Source organism: Macrotis lagotis, chromosome X, assembly GCF_037893015.1.
Source record: "Macrotis lagotis isolate mMagLag1 chromosome X, bilby.v1.9.chrom.fasta, whole genome shotgun sequence".
Lineage (NCBI taxonomy): Eukaryota > Metazoa > Chordata > Mammalia > Peramelemorphia > Peramelidae > Macrotis > Macrotis lagotis.
In genome coordinates, this window is record NC_133666.1 from 639,501,141 (window position 1) to 639,527,065 (window position 25,925).

Below are 25,925 nucleotides of genomic sequence, written 5' to 3' on the forward strand. Positions count from 1 at the left end.
GCAAAATACAATTGGACAAATGCAAGAAGAAAATAATTCTCTCAAAACCTCAACTGGTCAAATGGAACACTCTTTCAAAATTAGAATTGACCAACTGGAAAAGGAGTTGCAAAAAGTTAAATGAAGAAAATTCTTCCCTAAAAAGAGAATGGAGTCTGTGGAAACTAATGACTTCATGAGACAGCAAGAGCCTGTTAAACAAACTGAACCTTGAGAATAGATCTAGGGGTGGCTAGGTGGCACAGTGGATAGAGCACTGGCCCTGGAGTCAGGAATACCTGGGTTCAAATCCGGTCTCAGACACTTAATAATTACTTAGCTGTGTGGCCTTGGGCAAGCCACTTAACCCCATTTGCCTTGGGAAAAAAAAAAGAGAATAGATCTAGAAGGGGCAACCTGAGAATTATAGGTTTTCCTGAAAACATTGAAGAGAAAAAAGAAAGCCTTAATATTACAGGATTTAGTGATGGAAAACTGCCCTGATATCATGGAACCAGAGGACAAAATAGTTATTGAAAGAATGCATCAATACCCTCCGGAAAGAGATTCTAAAATGAAAACCCCAAGGAATGTTGTGGCCCAATTCCAGAACTATCAGATAAAAGAAAAAATCCTGCAAGCTGCCAGAAAAAACAATTTAGATACCAAGGAGCCACAGTAAGGATTATGCAGGACCTGGCTGCATTAACATTAAAGATATTCCAAAGAGCAAGGGAGCTTGGAATGCAGCCAAAAATCTACTACCTAGCAAAGCTGAGCCTTCTCTTTCAGGGGGAAAATAAGGACATTTAACAAAATGGGAGACTTCCAACATTTCCTGATGAAAAGACCAGAGTCTAATAGAAAATGTGGACATCAAACAGGAGGCTCAAGAGACACATGAAAAGGTTAAAAAAAGGAAGGGGTGGGTAAAGGGGAAAAAACTGCTATCCAATAAGATGAAATTGGCTATATACTCACTTGGGAGAACGGTTCTCATAATTCTTGAGAATTGTAACTATTAGAGAGAATATACTTAGCGAAAAGTGATGGACACTCATTTCTGTGACTCAAAATAATTTAAAAACAACACCTCCTTAGAAATGGGGACTGTAAGGATTCAGGAAGATGGAGGAGATTGAAAGGGGGTAAATCTCATTACATTAAGAGGTACAAAAGACCTATTGTAATAGAGGGAGAAGCTGAGAATCACCTGAATCTTACCCTCATTGAACTTGGCTTGAAGTTCACTTACATAAACACTCAGTTAAGAAACTTATCTTACCTTTCAAGTATTAAAAGGGGAAATGGGGAAGGAAGAGATGGGGAGGGGGAGAAAAGGGGGAACTAACAGAAGGAAGGGAGGAAGAAGGGGTTAAAGGGAAAGGGGACAGAAAAGGGAGGGGGGGGGTTGACATAGGAGGGCAAACACACTGAAAGCAGTGGTATCCAGAAGCAAAATATTGGGGAATATGGATAAAGGGATAAAAGGGGGAAAATACAAACAGAGGGAAGATAGCATGGAGGGCAATAAAGAGTTAGTAATTATAACAAATGTAAACATCACATTCAAGTTAGAATGAATACCATGGAAACTCTGTAAAGACTAAGAGACTGCCTTCTGGGGGTGGGGGGGGAAGGAAGACTGGAGGGAAAATTGTAAAACTCAAAATAAATGAAATCTTAAAAAAAAAGTCCTTTACAATCATCTTGGATCATCGTATTAATTAGAAGAGCTAAGTTATTCTGAGTGGATCATCATACAATGTTGCTGTAATTGAATATAATTATCATCTGGTTCTGCTCATTTCACTTTGCATTAGTTCATGTAAATCTTTCCAGGTTTGTCTGGTTAACATTTCTTATAGCATAATATTATTCCATCAAAATAATATACTACAACTTGTTCAGCCTTTCCCCAAATGATGGGACACAGACCCAATAGAAGTGCTGCTGGGTCAAACACTCGGCTGTTTTAAAATCCTTTGGGCACAATCCCAAAATGCTCTCCAAAATAATTGGATAAGTTTACAACACCATGAATAGTGCACTTAGTGTCTCAATTTTTCCACATCCCCTTTAACATGTTGTTTTCCTGTTCTGTGATATTCAATCTGACAGGTGAGGGGCGATACCTTGGGGGGGGGGGGGGGGGTTGCAAGGCAAATGGGGTTAAGTGGCTTGCCCACAGCCACACAGCTAGGTAATTATTAAGTGACTGAGGCCGGATTTGAACTCAGGGACTCCTGGCTCCAGGGCCGGTGCTCTATCCACTGCGTCAACCTAGCCTCCACCTAGCCTCCCCCGTTCAGAGTTGTTTTAACTATCATTTCTTTAATCATGATTTAATGTATTTTTTTATGACTATAAATAGCTTTCATGCCTTCATCTGAAACTTGTCTATATCCTTTGACTATCAATTGGGGAATGGCTGTTAAAAATTTCAATTCTCTATATATGAGAAATGAGGCCTTTATCTGAGACACTTCCTATAAAACCCACTGACACCCCACTTTTCTTTTACCTTTTAATCTTGCCTATTTTATCTGTATAAAACTTTAACTTAATGAAATCAAAATTTTACATCCCATAATGATCTGTCTCATTATTGATAAATGCTTTCCTTGTCCATTAATGTGGCAGGCAAAATATTTCACGCTTCTTTAATTTATAAATTGACATAACTATATCTAAATCTTGTACCCATTCTGATTTTATCTTGGTAAACAGTGTGAGATGTTACTGTATATCTAGTTTCTGTCAAAATGCTTTCCAGTTTTCCCAGTAGTTGATTTGTGTTATGTACCTGAAGCTTCTCAAACACTAGATTATCATGGTCAGACATCTGTATTTATTCCACTGAACCACCACTCTCTCTTAGTACCAATAAACTTTGAGATTTAGTACTGCTAGGTAACCTGCTTTCAAATTTTTTTTGCACTAATTCCTTTAAGATCCTTGATTTTTTTTTATTCTTCCACATGAATTTATGTTGCTTTTTTCTAGCTCTAAAATAACTTTTTAGTAGTTTACAAAGGAACTGAATAAGTAAATTAACTGAGGTAGAATTTTAACCTTTAGCCACAAGCAATATTTGTATAATTATTTACATTGGGTGACCAACCTTTTAAATTCACATATAGAATTCAATATTTATGAGAACAATGAAATCCTTGTTACCAATGAGTATAATAAAATTTACTAATACTACTTGAATGGGCTGTGGGCTGCATGTGGTCTATGGACCATGGGTTAGACACACCTAGTAGAAATTATTTGTGGGAAGTGTTTATAATCGAGTTAACATAGTACTTGAGTTTGTCTGGGCAGGTATTCTATATTTTTCTACAATGATTTAAAATAATTTCTCTTGCTTCTGGGCTTTGTTGATAATATATAGAAAAGCTGAAGATATTTTGGGTTTATTTTATAGCCTACAACTCGTGTCAAATAGTTTTCAGTTGACTCTCTTAAGTATACCATCACATCATCTGCAAAAAAATGATGGTTTTTGTTTCCTCACTACCTATTCCAATTCCTTCAATTTCTTAGCTAATTTTTAGTATAATATTGAATAGTTGTGATAGTTTTGATTTCACTGCGAAGACTTCTAATTTATCTCCATTACAAAAAATGCTTGCTACTCCACTTGTTCCTATGTTTTCTGCTATTTTTAATTGGAATGAGTACTGTATTTTATTAAAAACGTTTTCTGCATCTATTCAGATAGTCATATTTTTGTGGGTTTTGTTATTTCTATGGCAATTATATTAAAAGTTTTCTTAACAATGAACAAGCCCCACGTTCCTGTTAAGAATCTCACCTGTTCAAATACAATTTTTGAAATATATAGCTGTTAATATAACATTATTGATAGCATTTTATTTGAAAACTTTCTATCAACATTCACTAAGGAAATTGCTCTAGTTTTCTTTCTCTATTTTTGAGTCAAAAAGGAACTTCATAGGTCTCCTTGTTTTTCTTTTTGTAAGGCTATGGGGTTAAGTGACTTGGTAGACTATACAACTAAGTATCAAGTGTTTGACTGCAGATTTGAACCCAGGTCTTCCTGACTCTAGGGCCAGTGCTCTATCCACTAAGCTATTTAGCTGCTCTTTTGTTTTGTTTGTTTATGTAAATAGTTCATATGCCCTGGAATTGTTAAATGTTTGGTAAAAATCAATTGTAAATACATCTGGTTCTTGGAATTTTTTCTTAGGGAGCACATTTGATAGCTTGGGCTAAATATTCTGTTAGTGTGGGCAATTTATATTTTGTAAATATTCATCCATTTCACTTAGATTCTTAGATTTATTGACATAGAGTTAATCAAACTACCTCTTAATAATTAAAGTTTCATCGGTGAATTTGCTCTTTTCATTTATAATAGTGGTAATTAGGTTACCATAAAAAATAAAATCAATCAATGCTTTATCTAATTTATTATTTTAATTTAATGTTTTCTTTAAAATTTTATTTCAGAATTTTCAACTGGGATTTTAAGAATTTTTAATTTTTTTTTTAGATTTTTCAAGGCAATGGGGTTAAGTGGCTTGCCCAAAGCTACCCAGCTAAGTAATTATTAAATGCCTGAGGTCAGATTTGAACCCAGGTACTCCTGACTCCAAGGCCAGTGCTCTATCCACTGCACCACCAAGCCGCCCCCTTAATTTTTTTGGTTACATGCCCAACTTAGTGATTTAGTCCCTATTTCAATGATGTATACATTTGAAGATATAAAATTTCCCCAATAATTGCTTTGGTATCATTTCATGAAGTATGACAAATCATCTAATTGTTGTCATCAATCAGTCTTTAGGATTATTTAATTTTCAATTATTTTTTTTAAGGTTTTTGCAAGGCTTGCTAGGTAATTATTCAGTGTCTGAGACTGAATTTGAACTCAGGTAATCCTGACTCCAGGTCCAGTGCTCCACTGTGCCACCTAGCCACCCCCTCAATTAACTTAATCTGCTTTCATGACCTTTTATTGAATGTAATTTTTATTGTATTATAATCTGAAAAAGTGCAATTAATATTTCTGCTTTCTACATTTGACTGAGTTTTTTTATGCCTAATATGTACTACATGGTTATTTTTTACCTGGGTGTCATGTCACGCTAAAAAAAGATTTATCCCTTTCTATTCCCATTCATTTTTCTCTAGGTCTATCATAACTTCCATAAAATTTTATTCATCACCTTAACTTCTTTTTGAATTAGAAGTATCCAGTTTAGATAAAGTTGTAGTTTAAGAATTTGTCTCCTCTAATATTTGCTACTTTGTGGCCTATAATGCCATTTCATTTATCAAAATATAGTTTCCTTATTTATCTCTTTTAATGAGATCCTTACTTTTGCTTTATCTGAGATAATGATTGTTAATCACTGCTTTTTCCTTTATTCTTTCAGCTGAGGCACAACAGATTCTACTCTGGCTTTTTAATTCTTCTCTGAGTGCCTCTCTTCTAGTGTTTCTTGTAAACATAATGTCTTATCTTGTTTTTAAATTCACTTTGCTATGTGTATCTCTTTTGGATGAGTTTTTCCCATTCACTTTTCCCTGTTTATCTGCTTGTTTCACTCTGTTCCTTCTCAGTTGTTTTGCTTCTGTCCAACCCCCCCCCCCCATATACCCTCCCTTTTATTGGTTCCCCTTCTTATTTTTTTCTTTCCCCTCCTACTTCTCTATATTCTTCCACATGTCCCCCTCCACTATAAAAGCTCTTCCTTCCTTTCTGTACAACTTTTATGAGATTTTTTCCCCATTCCCTCTTCCTCCTCCTCTAAATGCATCACTCTTTGTCATTCCTTAATTTTATTTTTCAAAAATATATTCCATCATAGTCATCCCCTCTATCTATGCATAATTCTAACTGCCCTAATTTTCATAAAGTCCTCAGGTGGTAGAAGTATCTTCCCATGAAAGAATGTAAACAGTTCAACTTTTTTGAGTCCCTTATTTCACTTTACTATTTCCCTTCTTATACTTACTATCAGGGCAATTTTCATTAATTATGATGACTAGATTCTTTTTTTTGAACATGGTAGTCCAATAATTCTTAAAATTATCTCTCAGGTCAATTGTTTTTCCAATGAGATAGTTTATGTCATTCTTGATTTAGTTTTATTGTTTCTAGATGAACCGTGGAGTCATTATTAGTTTCCGCTGATCCAATTCTAACTTTTAAAGAATTATTTTCTTCAGTGAGCTTTTGTCTTTTTTGCATTTGACTGATTCTGCTTTAAGTTCTCAATAGTTTTTTGTGCCTCTTTTATCAAGCTGTTGATTCTCCACAATTTTCTTGCACTACTCTCATTTATTTTCCCATTCTTCCCGTAACTCTCATTTGGTATTTAAAATTCTTTTGGGGAGCTTTCATGGCTTAAGACCAACCTTAATATTTCTTTAATGCTTTGAATGTAGCCTTGATTTGGGCTCTTTTTGTTGTTTGCTCATTTTTCCTATTTGACATTTAATTTTATGTTCAAGTTGGGTTCTGTTCCTGGGGTGGAGAAGGTAATCAAAGTAACATCCCAGGGTTCAGGTTTTTGGGATGCTATTTTCAAAGTTATTGGGGCTGGGTGGGTGGTGAGGTTTATGTTTTTGGTTCTTTTATGGTGGTTTGATTTAAGGAGAGGTGTGGTCATTGCTCTTTTGGTCTGTGGGTAAATATAAGGACTCTCCCATCCTGAAAATGTGACCAGTCCCTGTTCCTATGTGTCCCTAAGTACTGGCATGCTCTTATCCCTGAGACTGACTGCAATGTGATCCAAAACAGTCCTACACCTAGTAACACCAACTGTCCTTTTTTTGCAAGGCAAATAGGGTTAAGTGGCTTGCCCAAGGCCACACAGCCAGGTAATTATTAAGTGTCTGAAGTCGGATTTGAACTCAGGTACTCCTGACTCCAGGGTCGGTGCTCTATCCACTGTGCCACCTAGCCGCCCCCTTAGTAACACCAACTGAAATATTTTTCTCATCAGTTGTCTTGTCTTATCTCTTTCTTACCATCTGTGGGCTAAGAGCTCAGGAACCTCTGATGCACATGCCCTTAAGTACTGCCAGTAGTGTGTCTCACTCTCACACCAGTGAATTAGACATATCCTTCACAACTTTTTAAATTGTCTTTGGCAGAAAAATTGTTAGGGGTGGCTAGGTGGCACAGTGGATAGAGCACCGACCCTCGAGTCAGGAGTACCTGAGTTCAAATCAAGCCTCAGACACTTAATAATTACCTAGCTGTGTGGCCTTGGGCAAGCCACTTAACCCCATTTGCCTTACAAAAACCTTTAAAAAAAAGAAAAAGAAAAATGGTTTAACTCTGACCTTTTGTTCATTCTGCCATCCAGAGTTCATTTTCAGGCATTCTTTTCTTTTAAAGTTATTTGGAGGCAAATTTAGGAGAGCTCAGGTGAGTCCTGATTTTTTTTTTCTGGTATCTTTACTTTGTTTTGACCACCATCTTAGTTCTGACTCCCTTCTAGTTCACCCCACACCCTGTTAATAAACACCAGGGCCCTCCTATAACCCTCAGAAAACACATATATACACATACATACATAGAGAAAGTGTATGTGTGCTAATATATGTTGTCTTCTGTTTGGAATTTAAAGCTCTTCAGCCTTTTCCAGTGTTTACACTTTGTCCCCTGAGCCCTCTCCAAATCTAGCAATGTTGGCCTACTTGAATTCTCCTAACATGTCACTCTGTCATCTAACCCTGCCTTTACAATGGCCTGCCCCCCCTCACTTCTGCCTGTTTCTGATTTCCTTTAAGTTTCAGTTCAAAACTCACCTTCTACAGAAGGACATTCTTCATCTCCCTACTTGCTAGTGCTTTCCTCTTTCAATTACATTGATCTTTGTTTAACTATTTACATGTTCCCTTCCCCATCAGAATATGAACGATTTGCTACTGGTAATTTTTTGCCTTTCTTTGTAGGACCAGTGCTTAACAGAGTGCTCTGGCACATAGTAAGAGCTTAATGTTTCATGACTGATTGAAGTCCCAGAGAGAAATGCCTTTTGTTTCCCTTTCTGGACTTGAGCGATTTCACCACAAAACTCAGTTTCCTGAGGCCATCTAAAATTTTTGGAATCTGGATATACCGCATCCATATCAAAGAAAACAATTTGCCCTGTTTCATTTGCAAAGTCAATCACAATGTGAAGGCCAGTCACAAACAAAAAACAAGATGTTTTCCTTAAAGAATATAAAATCTTGCTAAATATTCAATGGCAGGGTGGATAGAGGATCACTTCATCTGATTCACTGTAACAACGCATTCGTGAATAAATATTCCTCTGACCTTAACCCTAAAAATGTCATTCGTGCTTCATGCCCTGACACTTGGTAACTGCTTAAACATGCACAATGCATATATATTTTTATGTGGAGATTGTACATGTGTTGTCTCACCCACAAGAATGTGGTTTTTTTTATGGTTTTTGCAAGGCAATGGGTTTATGTGGCTTGACCAAGGTCACACAGTTAAGTGTCTGAGGTCGTATTTGAACTCAGGTCTTCCTCTCTCCAGGGCCAGTACTCTATCCACTGTACCACCTAGCTGCCCCTGGAATGTAAGAAGGTAGGGATGGTTTGATTTTTATTTTTGTATCTCCAGTGATCAAAGGAGTACCTAGAGTAAAGCTGAATTCTGACTGACCTATCTCTCTCTTCCCTTTCAATAAAAAAATTCTGAATGATAATTGCTCATACTTATTGCTTCTACTCTTTTTCTTATTGGCCCCTTCCTGATTCTCTACATTTGTTCCAGCTAAATCCCTTACACTGGTATTCCATCTCCTGCCTTCAAACCTTCAATTCAAATGCCATCATTCTCGATGCCTGGGGATCTCATATTTACCTCTCAGAGTCTTGAAGTTCCTTTAAGGATTAAATGCTACCTCCTCATTCAAATCTAATTAATTTGTATTTATTTATATGAACAAATGTCATATAGAAGATTTTAAATGTTGAGAACATTATTTTTATCTCTATATATCTATAGTCCAAAACAGTGCTTTACACAAAACAGGATATCTCAATGTTAGCTCAACTGAAAGGACACAGCATGAAGAAAATAATAACCATCCAAGGACACAATGACATGAATATAAGGAAAATAACAAGGTGGAAAGACAAGAGCATTAGATTTGGAGTCAAAAGGACTAGGTTTTAATTTCAAGTTCTATAACTTAATACCTGTGTGACCTCGAGGAAGACTCAACCTCCCTGGACCTCATCTGTAAAAGGAAGGAGTTTGGACTAGATGATCTATGATTCACTGTGATTCACATTCAGTAAATTTGTAATTAACTCCTTAGCTATTGTGCCATGGGGTAATAGTTAGAGATTTAAGCCTATAGATATTTACTGTGAGAAATGGAATTCCTCTTTGCTTTGTGCTGAGATGAATATTTTCAGTCCTGATTTGTAGTGGCTGCATTCTAATATAACAACAGCAGAAGCTCAGTAACCTCAAATTATTTCATTTTGTGTTTATCAAAAGGCTTTTTGCAAATGAAAAGGAAATTTCATGGCTTCTAAAGTTGTTTTCCAGAATGACTGGACCAGTTCACCAGGTACTTCAATTTTAGGAAAGGCTTTTTAGTGTTCATAAAGATCATGGGAATTCTCTTTTAATTGGACCCCAATAAGAGCCAGAATAAAGTTCAACTGAACAGCATCAAGATAACAAATAAAGAGGAAAAGGAACCAAATATACTAAAATATTTATAGTCACTCTGCTTGTGGTGGCAAAGAATTGGAAACTCCTGGAACCCATGCATTATTGAATGATTGAACAAGTTTATGTTATGGGAATGTGATAGAACTGTGGTGAAAGAAATGAGGAAGGGGATGGTTTCAGAAAAGCTTGGGAAGATTTTTATGAAGAATAAAAGAGAGCAGAACTGGGAGAAAAACTTATACAAAAACAAGAATAAAGACAAACAACTTCAAAAGATTTAACAGTTCTGATTGATGAAAACAAGCAAGCATGCTTCCAGAAGCCTAACGGTGAAATATGCTATCCATTTCATGAGAGAAAGGTAATTAACTAAGGATGAAGGGAAGACAATTTTTAAATATAGCCAATGTTAAAATGTGTTTCACTTGACTATGCATATTTATTTTTCTTTCTTTCTATTGGGGGTAGTGATGGGGTAAGATGGAGGCAGGATGGGAACGAAGGGAGGATGGTAGTTTCTCATTAATTAAGCTTTAAAAATTTTCTGGTAGTTCCACAGGACTCAACAGAATGAACTTGAAAAATTAATTTTTTTCCTTATGTATCTTCATTGGAATAAGTATCACTTTTTGTTTGAGATTTGCAGTAACCTGTAAGATATTAGTCTAAATTTTGTGCTTAGGGGCATCTAGGTGGCGCAGTGGGTAGAGCACTGGCCCTGGAGTCAGGAGTACCTGAGTTCAAATCCAGGCTCAGACATTTAATAATTACCTACCTACCTACCTAAGCAAGCCACTTAACCCCATTTGCCTTGCAAAAAACATAAAAAAAAAAATTTTGCCTAAGGTACCAAAACATTTTTTAGTCCACTTTCTCTAGCCTAGAGCATATAAAATACATCTATTTGAGGCAATATTTGTGTCAAAATTAGAATTTTTATGAATAAAAAACTTTGTTATTATTTTGAGCAAATATTCATACTCACAGTCTTCCTAGCTGCAGGTGGCTCTTCTATCAAGCACTCTGACTGCTGACCTGTCTAGCTAGGAATCATCATCAGAAAAATCACCCCCTGTGGAAGGAGCAACATCTACTAGGACCACAAGCATTTAGGCTGGATCCAGTTTTACCCTAAAAGGCAAAAAGCCTGAGGTTCTACTGGTGTAGAGAACTAAGGTTTAAACCAATGTTATGGTTTCTCAGTTGTGGTAGGACAGAAAAAGTCCAGCCTAGGGGGCATTATTGCCCCTTCTATTTAATAGTTATCATACTGCCTTGAACTCAAAACCCTTTTCTCTCTCCATCACATTTTTGAATGGAGACAAAGGGGACTGCATCTCTGTGAACTATGGTTGCATCCTTACCTTTCCATGTTCTGTTAAATGTTAAATGGCTTATCAAAGTTTCTTTCCATTTACATCTCCAGTCTAAACACCAGATAGGCTCAAGTCAGGTCTGGTCCAAAACATTTATTTTTAAAATAAATTTATTTTTCCAACTACACGCAAAAATAGTTTTCAAAATTTTTTGTTAAGGTTTTGAGTTCCACATTTTTCTCCCTTCCCTCCCCCCTTCCCTTGACAGTAAATAATCTAATATAAATTACAAGTGTATAACTATTTTATATTTCCTTATTAATCATGTTGTAAAAGAATCAGACTAAAAGAGAAAATAAAAGAAAAAAACATGCAGTCAAAAAACAAAACAAATCTTAAAAATTGAAAATAGTATGCTTTGTCTATATTCAGGCTCCATGAGCCACTTATTTTTTGCCTCAAAGAACCCACCAGGATACAGAGACCATGAAACAAAATTAACAAAACCAAGGACTTCAGCATCCTATTCCCTTCACATGGTCCTTTCTTGATTTCAAATTCTGAGTCGGTACTGAATCTCACTCACCTCTTCAAGAAAGGGAAGCAATGATGTCATCAAGAATAACTTTTTTTGGCACCACACTCAAGCAAGGGAAGTTTGTAATGAACCAGTTCAAAATGCATACCTGTGCTGAGCAATTTATCAACCAAAGTCCTCCTCTAAAATCTAACATGGCACCAAGGCCCTCATAACAACACCAACTATTGCTACTTCAGATTGCTACCCCACTCTGTGGCTGACAAAACATTTTCTTTCACCATAACTCTACAGGGTGTGCATTATAAGGACTATTATCTATTTTTTAAAAAGGAAGAACCTGAAGTTCTAGAGATAAAGGTGGTGCAATGGAGAGAGCAGTGAAGAGTCAAGAAAACATCAATTTCAATCTTGTCTCTGACCTGTCCTAGCTTTGTGACACTGTACAAGTCACTTGATCTCTCTGCCACAATTTGCTCATTTGTAAAATAGGAATAAATGTTAGCAGTATAGCAGAAATAGCTTTACAAAAATATCTGGATCATACAAATTATTCCAAAATAGAACCAGATCCAAATCCCAATTCGAAATCCTCCATTCTTCTGACTTAAGAGGCTTCTCTCAGCCTCTCACACAGACCAAGCAGAGAACACAAAAGACCCAGTGAGATCATATCTCGACCAAGTGACTTGCTTAGCTAAGTGTGGAGAGTACAATCTGCCAGGTAACGAAAATTTGATGGGCAGAGCATCTTAGAGGGTCATGCTGTCCTGGTAGAATAAATCACTTTAGACAGGGAAACCGAAGAAGTCTATGGAAAAAGATTTGGGCAGTGTGCCAAGTTAAAGAACACTTGAGCTGAGAGAAAATTTACATTGGGGCAATGTCTCACTATTGTTAAAATGGGATCTCCTGAAGTTTTCTTTATATTAATCAAACAACCCTTTTCTTGTCCCTGGCACTACTGAAAAACACAGAAAGAGAGGAAATGTTGCCATCAAATGCATGAAAGTAAAAAAACATTTTAACAATTTATTCTTACAGGGCATTCTGATAAGAACCAACCATTGACAATCAGTGACTCTTAAAGGATTCCAGGGAAGCTAAAAAATGGGAGGTGAGAAGGAGAGCATTCTGGGCATAAAGACTAGACAATACAAAGGAACAGATGCAGGAAATGGTGCTCAGAGTGTGAGGAAGAGCAAGGCAGTCAGCATACCTGAAATAGTGCATGGAGAAGAAGAAAAGTATAAGAACGCTGAAATGTTAAGAACAATAAGGAGACAATAGAATTTATGGAATAGGGGAGTGACATGGTTAGATCAATGTGATGGACTAGACTGTACACAAACTTGAGGCAGGCAGTACCAGTAGGCTATTGCTACAGTTCCGGTGTGAGGTGTGGCAGAGTGGTGGCAGTGTCAAAGGAGAGAAGAGGGCCTGTAGGAGAGATGCTACAAAGATAGAAATGATAAGACCTTACTACAGGATTAAGAATGTGGAGATCAGATCCTGGTTGACTATGAGGTTGGTGGTAATCTGGACAATAATGGCAAAGTTGGAAAGAAGAAAATGTTTTGATCATTTCTGACTTTCAAGACTTCTCCCTGGATACCTTGTCCCATAGTCCTCTGCTCATGACCTCCCCTTCTCCCCTCCTCTTTTCAGCTTCATTTTAATGTTTTGTCTTCCCTCTTTAGAATGTATGCTCCTTGAGGGCAGGGACTGTTTCTTTTTGCTTATATTCTTATACTTAGACCTTACATTTTTATTCCTAGCACGTACAAGAGTATTTGGCATGTAGTAAATGCTTAATAAATGATAGTTGTATTTTGGGTAAAGACAATGAGTTCCATTCTAAAAATATTTAATTTGAGATTCAGTTGAAGATGATCTAAAGGCAGCTGGTACTGCAGAACTAGATAGGAGAACAAGAGACAGATCGGCACTGAAAAACCTATCTATCTATAGATTTGGGAATTATCTGAATAGATTAAAAGCTATAGGAATTAAAATAGTATGGAAGGAAAAAAGAAGGTAGTCAGTGATTTAAAAGACACCCACAGAAGGTATGATATGGATGAAGACCCAGCAAAGAAGATTGAGAAGTAGCAGTCAGTCAAATGAGTAGAAATATAAAATCAGGAGTATGATGTGATGAAAACTTTACAGGTTTCTTCAAGAATTTTAAATGAATGATGCAAGTCAAATGATGAAGATACGAAGAAAAAACTTTGTATACGTAGAATTATCAAAAGGAATGCAGATCAAAACAACTCAGGTTTCATTTCACAATCAACAAATTGGCAGATAACAAAAGAGTGAACTTGTCAATACTGGAGGAGTTTTGGTGTGACAGGCATGCTAACATACTATTGGCAGAGTTGTGAACTATGTCTTGGTCAACCATTCTGCAAAGCAAAATGGAATTATTTTAATAAAGTACCAAAATGTTCTTTGATTCTACCAGGTCAAATACAAAAAAAAAGGTTCTACATACATAAAAAAAATTATCATATCACTCTTTGTAGTAGCAAACAAAGTAGATACCCATCTAACTAAGCAAGCTGTGTTCATGTGAATGTAATGCTATAGGAAACAATTAACTATGCTGATCACATAGATTCATAGAAATACCTTTAATAAATTGAAGCAAAATGGGGAAAAACAATAAACACAATGATTATTGCAATATAAATGGAAAGAACAACAACTGAAACTAAATGCTTTCAAATGGTAATAACCATCTCAAAGAAGAGAGATAAGAAGGTACTTTTGGACCTTTCTTTGAAGAGAAGAAGGGGGTAAAGGGCAGAAAGATTCAGGGTGGAGAACACCATAAAAAATGATTAAAATTTCCCCCCCCTAAATGTATAGCTTTGCTAAATACTTTTCCTTATTTTTCTTCTTCAGATAAAGATTATATAAAAATAATCAACACATTTTAAAAACAGTGATCCTGATTCTTAAATAGGATTAATTTACACAAGAATGCCCAAAAAGTTAAATTGCCACAACCCAACTTAGCATTTGATCCTGTAGAGCTCAGTAAATTTCTTGCATAAAAGTTCATTCTATTCCAAAAGATCTACTCAGATTTAATTCCTATCCTCATTTCTAAATTCAAAGTTCATTTTTCCACACCTGACAAGGCAAGAACATGTTACTTACTATCCCAGGATTAACAGCAATCATCTAATCTAAACCTCTATTCCCCCTCTCTTACCTGTCTGCTGTTCGGTCCCGCATTCTATCCCTTCTTCGTTGTTTCTCTCTCTTCTTTTTCACTTCATCATCTTCATCACCTTTATCCCCTGCAACAGAGAAACACATTTCAAGTCAGATTGAACAGAAATAATGGCAAGATAAGCATTGAGGACCTTGCAATGTAAAGAAATTCTGTCACCTTATTCCCTGATTTGTAAAAGGGTATGGAAAGACAGATTCTCCTTCTCTAACAGCAGGGTCAAGAACACTTGATACCAAGGGACTTTAAAGACTTGGACTCCTCTAGGCTTTTGATGAGAAATATAGTGTTTCCCGAAGGAATTAATTAAGTCATAAAGATGCTAGAACATTAGGGTCTGCCAAGGCTGCTATCCCCAACCCTTCCCAAACGTGTGGTGCCTTCTAGTTTTCAGCTAGATGCCTTCACAGCCTTGCTCATTTCTCCATCTCCCATCATTTATTCTTCCTCTATATCTTGTTTCCCTTGCATTTCAAGTCTAACAATACTTCAGTTTTCCAAACCTAAAATGAATAACCCATATTTCCTTTAAAAACATTTAAAGAAAAAGCCAAATTTCCTTGGAGATAAGAAGATGGTAGCTTCAAAGCCTCAAGGAGGTCATCTGATTTACACACCACCTCCCCACTCCCAGTCAGGCCTCATCTATTCTTCCAGTTGATCTCAGTCTGAACTTATAACAGCTTGGCCAATATTTGCTGGCCCAACAAGTGTCTTCCATTCAGAAAAGGTTTAAATCCACGTCTTATCCAGGGTCAAAGGTGTCGGGGGGTAGGGAGGAGCAATCCTAGAAATAAGAGATGGAAAAGACCAACAGGTCCTCCAGTCCATCCCCTGGGGCCAGTGCAGGAAGCCCCCTCTAAGAAAGGTATAGCCCAGTGCCCCAGAGTCAAGGAACTCAGTTCACATAAGCCAGTGACAGGGATAAGGGAAAACCCTGAAGACCAGGATCTCACAAAGAGGGCTGGGGAAAGGGGCAGGAGACTGGAAAAAGGATCAATAAGCATCTGAACTGTAACCCCTACCCCTGATGCCAGTCACGAGACTGTCCCACGAAGATGGCGACCGGCGTGCGCTGCTCAGAAGCCTCTCAAAAGGGCGTGGGAATTTTGGCAAGAGGTCACTGCCTGAAACTATTACTGCTGTTAAATAGCAAAGTCATTCCGGGTACCAGGACCTGTGCGCAATAAAATTTCACCTTCGCTTTAGCATAGACCCCACTGCAAGAGCTGTTTAGTGCTCTCTGTATGATCCCATGCTATAGACATAACCTCTTCAATAAACATGGATGGAAGAATCTCAGAAGGGTCAGCTAAGCCCTGAAAATATAAGAGAAGGAAAGTCTTAAGGGAGGATCCTGTACAGAAACAGGTTCATGTGAGTGGAGAGTCAAGAAGGAATCAACTTGTGGTTCTTCCAAGTTGTGTTCATCTAGAGAGGGCCCAGAGGGAAAGTATAAAGAAGGGGTGTTTGGAAAGACCACCACTATATCTCCAAGCTCCAGTTTTCTATACCCTTCTAAAGGGTCCACTGCTTAGTCTGGTCTTGGAGTTGAAATCTCTTCAGTGCTACTTCCCCACAGTGGGGCTGATGAAAACTACCAACCAGTTAGTAGTCTCGTGTGACCCCAGAGCTAGGCCCTCTCTGACTCCCAGCAGGAAAATATGGGAGAAGTCAATGGGACAGATGGAAAGGACTTGATCCAAGTCCACACGCCCTCCCCAAGGCCCCTGTTTGGGCAGGTATTTCCCGCCACAGTCACTGAACACAAAGGAAAGGGATAGCGGACCCTGCACTGTAGCTCAACGCACTGCACCAAAGCATGGCAGTGAAAATGGAAATCAAATTCAAACCAGCAACCAAGGAAATAACAGACTGAATGAAGCTCAGGGGGAAAAAAATAGTTCAGGGAACCTGCATTGGCCAAGGGGGAAAACAGACTGGATGGGATGGATGGAACCTCCTCTCTCTGATTTCTGTGATTTCCCCTATTACTCCTACAGAAAAATTATTTCAGACAAGCTAATGTGGGCTTTTCCTTTTCTATTACCCTATGAGAAACTTGCTTCCTGATATCAATTGTTGGAACAAATGAAAACTGTTTCCAGTAGGTGCCACATCAAAGACATCTGAGTAAAGCCTCTGTGTGATCCCCCTACCCTCACAGCTTTGCCCAAGCAACTGTAACCTTTCTCTGTCCCATTTCACAGAATGTCAGCTCCATGTCAAGTCCAATACTTGCACACCAACCCCTCCTACCACTGAACCCCCTAAGAGAGAGAGGGAGAGGACAGGGGCATGGGAATGGAAGAGGGGGGGATGCAAAGCTGATACACAGAAAAACTCTAGAGCAGGAAGATGCTGGATAACTCCTACCTCTCTTCCTTCCTTCTTCATCCAATTCCTCATCCTGAAAAAGATACAAAGTTTGAAAATGACACAGTGTCTTGAGACAGTTAACTCCCTACAGAAAACAAGAATCTTAGACAAGCTGAGGTGGAAATTTGTTTTGCTTGACTATCCACATTTTTAATGGGTTTCTGTTTTTTCTTCCTTTCTCAATAGATGAGGAAAGGGGAAGGTCAAAAAGAGAATTTCAGTATTCTTACCTCAAACTGTTAACACCTTCAGAAATAAATTATGGATCTCAATATTTGCTAAATTTTGATTCAATAATAATGCAAATGCACAGTATAGGATTAGACGTTTTAATAGGGTTGTAGATAGTTTGGCTCAACTTCCAGTAGGGTTATTAGGAAAACAAGAAGATCTAGAACTGGTAATTAAAGGAAGAGCTTTCATATTGATCATTCTGATGCTCATTTGCTAAAGTAACATCTATAAATAAACCTCTCATAAATGATTAAAAGAATAAGATTTTGAGCTGGAAAGAATATACTTAGCTCAATGCCCTCATTTTATCAATGAATAAATTTAAGGTCCACAGAAGAGAGGTGATTTACTTGAGGTATTATACAAGTAATAAGAGGCAAAGTCACGATCTGAAGCTCTAACTACTAACCCAATTACTCTTTCTAGATATTAGGAAAAATTTGTAGCCACCAAAATTCAAGGAAATTTGTAGGTGATTAACAGATAAAAAATCAGATACTCCAAATGATAAACACATGGAGATAAGCTTAAAAAAAAAATCTTCCTTCAGAGATGTACAGGCTCAATAAGCAAACAGATATATTAAAAGAGTTCCCCATCATGGATATCCTGAGGGAGAATCCAACTTTTTATTGATAATTCTTCACTCATTATTTGAGAGCCAAATACAATGCACTGTACATACAAGTATACATATATTTGCATGCACACACATACACACGCACACAAATACACGCTCGTGTTCATGTGTGCATGTTCCTCCTATGGAGACTGCTACCAGAACTAAACAACTGGATGCAAACATTTTCCAGTACCAACGGCCTGAAGCATCAGTTACCATCCCAGTAACACTGGGTCAGGAACACAATGTAAAATTACTACTAAACTAAGAATGCTATAATATTAAAAGGAAACTACAGGCATTACCTAGCTGCCTATGTCCCAAAGAGATCAAAGAAATTGGATCCATATGGACAAAAATATTTAGAGTAGTTCTCTTCTTAGTGGCCAAGAATTAGAAAGTGAGGGATACCCTAAAATTGGGGAATGGTTGATGGTATAGATATGTGATGGAATGCTAATGGGCTATAAGAAATGATGAAGGGGGTAGTTTTAGAAAAACCTAGGAAAATATTTATGCATTGATACAAAATGAACAGAACCAGGAAAACAATTTATACAGTAACAGTATCATATAAACAACAATATCATACAAAGATTAAGGAACTCCTCATGATAAGGAGCCCTCCTAGATAAAGAGGTGATAAATTCAAGAGTATAGATATATTTTTTAACATGACAGGATGGAAATTTGTTTTGCTTGACTATTCATATTCTTTCTAATGTGTTTTGTTTGGTCAAAAGGGTAGAATTCAGAACTGAAAATAAAACTGAATTAAAAATTCTATTTAGTTCCAGCCTTTCATAGATGAGAAAATTGAGTCCTGGGGGATGAAGTATTTTCTTCAACATCAGAAGATCAGTTAGTAGAGCAACTGAATTAGAACCTAGATCTTCTGACTCCAAATCTAAAGCTTTTTCTACTGCACAATACTGAGGGGCACCAAAATTATTGATAAACTAAATAACATACTCATATTGATAGCATTTTAAATTGGAATTTTCTAACTTTACAAGAAAGCTACCTTTTAGGCTAGAGAAGGAAAAAAAGATCCCATCACAGGTTTGAATCTCATCAATTTTAAGGTCAAATGCAGGCATACTGATCCAATCAAGAGATCTGATTAAGATAAAAAGCTTAAGGCTGGTGCTCCAGGGAGCAGTGAGAAGGTGAAAACCACCTCAGAGAAAGAAAAGAGCTGAGTATAAGTCTTAATAGATGATGATCTCTCCAAGGATACTCAATGGGTAGAAAATCTAAAGGGCTAAGGATACTTTTATCAGCTTTCAAATATCAGCTAATTATCATCATTAGGAAGAAATTTTGTAGTTATTTAGAAATTATTTTCATCTAACATATGGGAAACCCATGTTAAATGATTAGTAAGGGTCCAATAGAGTGAGGGAAAGAACTTAAGGATGTTGATTTTTAGATGAGTGCTCCTGATCATAGAACTCTTATTTTTCTCATGGTTTTGGGAACTTTGAATATAGAATAGTTGGCAGACATTCTAGTCAAGATGCACCAAATTTGCTAAATATCACATATGGATTTAGAAGAAGCACGCTGACAAATGGAGATACTAAATTAGGTCTAGATACAAAAGACATTTAACAAAATATCTTAAGACTGGAGTTTTTATGTCAATATCATAGAAAGACAATGAAAATAAACATAAGAGTTGCAGAAGAGAAAGATTAAGGAAACAATTTGTATAGAGATTTACAGTTCTGGACCTAAAAGAGATAAGTTAAGAAAATTAGTGGAAAAAAGGAAAATATAATTCTGACACTGATATTCATGCTTGATGCCTAATACATTATTCCTTTAAATGGTTCCTTTTTGAAGAGGTAAGGAAAAATTGAGGACAATAAAGACTCCTGTAATCTTGAAAAGAATTTTTAGAATTTATCCAACTTGTATGACTAGATTAAATCCACTAATGGGATTTATTTCTGCAAATAAGTCCATAGGAAGTGGGATGAAATGAAGTCTACACCAATAGCTGTTCCCTTCTCTTTGTGAAAGCCAAGGAAGAATATAGCAGCAAGAACTAGGAAAAATTGGAAGATAGAGGTGGAAAGACAGAAGATCTATAAAGATCACTTACACCCCTGTTGCCTTCATCTTCCAACTGGTAATCACCATCTCCACCATCTGCCAGATACAAAGAAAAGAGTCAACACCGAGTCAAAGTTCTTTCCAACCAAACACTGATCTCTGCTTTTGCTTTCATATGTTCCCTCTCCAATAAGAAATGGTAATTCTCCTTGTCACATAGTCAAGAAGGTGCACACAAATAAATATTTAATACAACAAAGTATTCTTGTGTTTAAAGCTTAAGGTAGCCAAAAATAAGCCTTGGAGCTATTGTCAAACTGTTAAAGACTTAAATCTGAGCTTGGGGGCAGATCATGCACAAGTAGCCAAGCTAATTCTGGAATGACTCACAATCAGAATGGTAGTCATAAAGTAATTAATTTTTTGATAATGGCACTTCAATCTGTGGTGGTACTTACACCAACAAAATCACTGCACCCTGGAGCACTGTCATAAAAACAGTAAAACTAGTTGAAATAAAGTTGAAGGGTGAACCTTCAGAGAGGAAAGCAGATGCTTATTGTCCAAGAAATGATGCAGATTCTTAAATGATATCAATTGATGATTCAGGAAGAACCTGAAAAGGAAACCAGCAGTGATGACTGGGGAGTGATTTCTAAGTAGTCCTCAAAAGAATCAAGAAGATACCACCAAAGTTGAAAGAGACTCTTCCTAGATGGGAAAAACCAATAACCACAATTTACTTCTGTTAGTTGTGTGAGCATAAAAGATGCTGCTAGAATGGCAGGAAATCTCATGAATGAGATCAAAGAACTAGGAAAGAATGGAAAACTTAAGAAGAGGGATAGCATTTTCATTTCCACCAATCAAAGGCAAGGATTTCAAAACAGAGAGGCAGCTAGTGGGAAAAGACCATATCTGGATTTCTGGACCACTGGCCTAAATTTACAATGTAACATCTAATAAGGTAAAAATGCACTTGTTTAAAGGACTAGAAACAAAGTAAATGCCCATCAGATGATAAGACAAGTGGTAGAATGGTACAGTACTGGGCCTGAAGTCGGGATAACTCAAATTCAAATCCTGTCTTAGACAATTATTAAATGTGATAATTGGGCAAGTCCTTTAACCTTTGTTTGCCTCAGTTTCCTCAATTGTAAAAAAATAAATAACACCTATTTCACAGGGTTGTTGTAAGGATAAAAATGAGATATTTGTAGCGTGCTTAGGACAGTCCCTGGCACACAGTAGGTTCTATGTAAATGCTTCTCATCTTCCCATCAAATGAAGGGGGAGAGGAGGAATGGTTGGGGAAACGCCTAAACAAACTGTGGATGAGTTTAATCAATTATTACTGTATCATACATAAGAATGTTTATGAATAATTCAGATAAGCAAGGGAAGACTTATGAACTAATGCATAGTTAAGTCATTCTAAATAGGAAAATAAATACAGTGATAAGAATGTGAATGAAAAAACATACAAAACTCCATAAAGAACATTGCATAATTAAAATGACCAGTGCAACTGGTCACTCCTTTTGATATATTAGAACATATAAAAATATATCTGGACTATCTTTAAAAAACTAAAGGAAATATTTAGAAATAAAGATGTTATAAGTGATAGCAGCAAGATTTTAAACTAAAAGGAGGGGATGACTGTAAAAAATGCCACAATGTGTATCTGTGTAGCTATTATGGAAGATGAGAACAGAAGAGATAGTCAATATTCAAAGTAGACTGATTCCACAAAAAGAAGTCATCACTAAATCCCATGGCTTAAATTTAAACATAATATATCAAGATTTATAAGTGCCTACTATGTGCCATAGACTAGGCTAAATGCTGTAGCTACAGAGATAATGAAGCAATTCCTGCTTACAATGAACTTCTAAACATATCAACAGAAATCTGCAAATTTGATCTCCCAAACATCACTGAAACTTGGTGAGATGGGACCCATGATTGTACTATGTCTCTGGGAGAATATAATTTTCTAAAGGAAAAGAATGAGTAAAATTAGGAGAATGATAATGTAGAATTAAAAATGTATTTATGTGACAAAAGAGGAACAAAGGAAAAGAGACAGAATCTCTTAGAAAGCATTTGGATGAAGAGAAGTTGAGACAGATATAGAAGGAATACTGCCAATGAAATATACCGAAATATACTGGAGACCACCTAGGCAAAGAAATAGTTTTGAAATGTGATTACAAATCTGGTAAAAAGATATGATACAGCAGAGAGAAGGACTTTTGAGGTCATGCTCTCTCACTTGCTCTGCTTAAAATAGCATTGTTAATCTCTCTTAAAAAATAACTTCAGTATTCAAAAGGGGACAAATCATAAAGGAATTAATTGCTGTTTCTCACTAACCAAAAGAAACTAGCTAGTGGATTAGAAATTATGTACACTTTTGTAATCATACTACTTTAGAATTTATGATTGAAGAGTGGGGTGTAATCCAAACCCAATATTTTGGAGAATAGATTTCAAAGGATTCAAAGCAATGATAGGCGATCTAGAGAGAAAAGCAGCATGGACAGGATGGAAAGCAAATAAAAATTAAATTCCAAAGACACAAAATTCCAATGAGAAGGCAAAGTAAGAGACAGTTGTTAAATGATGCCAAGGTTGATTTAATAGAAAAATCACCGAAGAACCTATGTGAAGGGCAGCTGGAATAAGGAGGACCTGAGTTCAAATCATCCTCAGAAACTTAATAATTACCTAGCTGTGTGACCCTGGGCAAGTCACTTAACCACATTGCTTTGTAAAAAAAACCTATGTGAAAAAGACATGCATGTAAGGAATAACGCTCCATTTGACTTCATGTCAAATGCTAAGAAAATTAGAAAGCATTTTGGCAAAAATTAGGTTTAGTCAAACATCTCAGATTGGATTTTTGATATAATTTTTTTTTAGTTTTCTTAAAGATTTTATTTATTTTGAGTTGTACAATTTTTCCCCTACTCTTACTTCTCTCAACCCCCCCCCCCCCGCCCAAGAAGGCAATTTGCCGAGTCTTTACATTGTTTCCATGGTATACATTGATCCAAATTGAATGTGATGAGAGAAATCCTGATAATTTTTTAAAACTAGAAAAGAATGAGAGCTCATATATTTTACAGCTCTGACTAGGCTGATTGTTCTTAGCCAAACATGGGATAGAGCCAATCACAAAGGATAAAATAGTTTTAAATGAAATTGAAAAGCTTTTTTATAAATAAAATCAATGGAACTAAGACAAGAAGAGTCTCTGAGTCAGATTGATAAAGAAGGGCCTTATTTCTAGTAAGGCCTAATAGCCAAGATAATTTAGGAAACACAAGATTTAAGAGCTGTTCCCCAATGGATAAATGGTTTAAAAAATACAGTTTTCAAAATATTTTTAACTGTAAGAAATCATATGAAATGATATCTTTCCGCCCCCCTTCTATGCTCAACTTTCCTTTCAAAGGAACCTCAGATTCCAATCAATCCTGTTCATTGGTGAGAGTTCATTATATCTAGTTGGTTCCACCCTGACTTTCCAGCAGAGTTCCCTCCCACCACCTCAGTTACCCACCTTCTACTGTACAATTCTAGTTCTGCAAACAGTGATAAGATAAACACTACCACTGCTTTGCGAATGCACATGTCAATAGATTTACCTGATGACTCCATTCACCATCCTTGTGACTTCATCATTCCTTGACCATTCCTTCTCTACATGTTATCTCCTCTCCATCCTTACATTAACTTATAGTACCAAACACATCATGTAAGTAGTTAATAAATTATCTTCTTCTGATGAGTAAAAGGCAAGAAAATTCAAAGATTTCACCTCAGCAAATTGGGAAAGGTGAAAAGAGATGGGAATAATGTTTCAAGGGTAGGGAAAAGATAGGCAAATTAAATACATTGTGATAGAGCTGTAGAATTACTCCAAAAATTTTGAATTGCAAAGAGGATGACTAAAATGTCTATAAAATTTTAACCCGGAGAGCCTACCGCTGGGCATATGCCCAAAGAAGGTCAGAGACAGAAAGAAATACCCCATATATATCAAAGTACTTGTAGCAAAACAACTTGTGGTAGCAGCAATATTCTCTTTGGTTAAGTGCTGAATGCATTTTCAATGTCTCATTTTGTATAAATATCAATTCTACCAGGGGAATGGTCTGAGTCAAGTTCAGCTCAAAACAAAAAAGCAAAATTTAAAAAAAAATGATATACCAAGAAGAGATCTCAAAGTTGCCACTGTTAGAGAAGAAACAGAGGAACTAAAATGTACCTAAAAGGACTCTTAGAATTGAGACTACTTCAGTGGAATATGATATTAAGAGACTGTTAATATAAAAGATTTTGATCATTACAGATATTTGGATAATAAATATAGTGAAATTTAATAATGCTAATTATAAAGAACTAGGGGGAATTGTGCTAGTGAAAAATAAGTTACTATGTATATAGTGCTTTAAGTTTTGCAAAATGCTTTACAAATATTATGTCATATATATGATCCAATAACAACCCTGGGAGGTAGATGAAGTTTCCATTTAACAAATGAGAAAACTGAGGCAGACAGAAATTAAGCGACTTAGCCAGGGTCACAAAACTAAGAAATATCTGAGGAAAGATAAGATTCACACAGTGCTCTAACCACTGAACCACCTGGCTCACTAACTCACTTTTATCTCTTAGCATCCACCTGTCAACCATCAGTGAATTTCTTTTCACTTCACCAATTAGATCTAACCATAGATTTTTGTGAACCTTAAAAACAAAGGGTTAAAATATAGAACAAATGTTCAGTAGAATGGGAATAGTCTTGGGAAGGTAGTCACAGTGGTCATTAATGATGTGAGCAACTCAAGAAATTTTGTCTATATTATTTGTCTAAAAAATATAGATTAGACATGAAGTTTTATTTTCTATGATTTACTGGCAAAAATCTATAGATGGTCATGAGGATCTGAAAAAGACATAGGCATATTTATCCAAAAACAAACAACAGGGGAAAAAATCATTAACTATCCTATCCTTAGGAATTTTCACAATCACTCTACCTAAAACTGATCTACCATTTTTTTATCTCTTCCTGAATTATTATTCTCTTCTTTTCCTGAGAAGATGGTTTCCTTATGTGCTGAACATCATTCTCCTAGATTTGTAATTAAGATAGAAAGACCTTTGGAATCTTAATTCTTAACTGGGGAACAAGTGTTTAGATATGCCCAATCAGGGATAAAATAAGCATCTAACCATGAGCTTTATAATTTTAGGATTATTAAATATCACATCTTCATTGCATAGGAGTCATTTTTGAAAACTGTTATGATCATTACTATTTCAATCATTTCCTCTATAGTATACGTATCTAGTGACAGTTCCATTACTGATTCAAGAATTCTATTTATTATTTGCATGATTCCTGATTGGCATTAAATACCTCACATTCCCTTGAACAGAACAATGTCATAATGTTGTGCGTTGTAACTTTGCAAGTGCACATATATTAGTCTTTTCCATCTCAGAGGCATGCTGCATTCATAATATTGCATTTCATAAGCTAGTAGAAATGAAAGGGGATGGAGAATTAAATAAAATGGTTCTTATAAATGTTCGTGGAATGGGAATAGTCCTGGGAAGGTAGTCACAGTGATCATTAATAATGTATCTGTGTGGGCAGCTCAAGGAGTTTTGTCTATACAAAGACTGTTCTTGATGACAACTTCAGCAAGATTTCAGAAGGACACACGTACAAGCAGTTCTTCCATAACCTATTATAAATAGTCAATACTATACTTGCATAGCTATATAAAATCAGATAATAAAAACTAATGGGGAAAATGGTGTTGGGAACACAA

At 36.3% G+C, this 25,925-nt stretch overlaps 1 protein-coding gene across 2 annotated transcripts in view; it reads right to left on the reverse strand.

The window, feature by feature from the left end:
• Nucleotides 1–25,925, reverse strand: part of AKAP8 (A-kinase anchoring protein 8) — a 67,821-nt gene that overhangs the window by 9,196 nt on the left and 32,700 nt on the right. The window contains exons 7-9 of one of the 2 annotated variants that reach the window (XM_074204289.1): nucleotides 20,120–20,166; nucleotides 17,151–17,184; nucleotides 14,754–14,841 (exon numbers count right to left, since the gene is read on the reverse strand). In XM_074204289.1, coding sequence (XP_074060390.1) covers nucleotides 14,754–14,841; nucleotides 17,151–17,184; nucleotides 20,120–20,166 — 169 coding nt within the window. The remainder of the gene's footprint in view (nucleotides 1–14,753; nucleotides 14,842–17,150; nucleotides 17,185–20,119; nucleotides 20,167–25,925) is intronic. The other variant, XM_074204290.1, reaches the window with a different exon arrangement.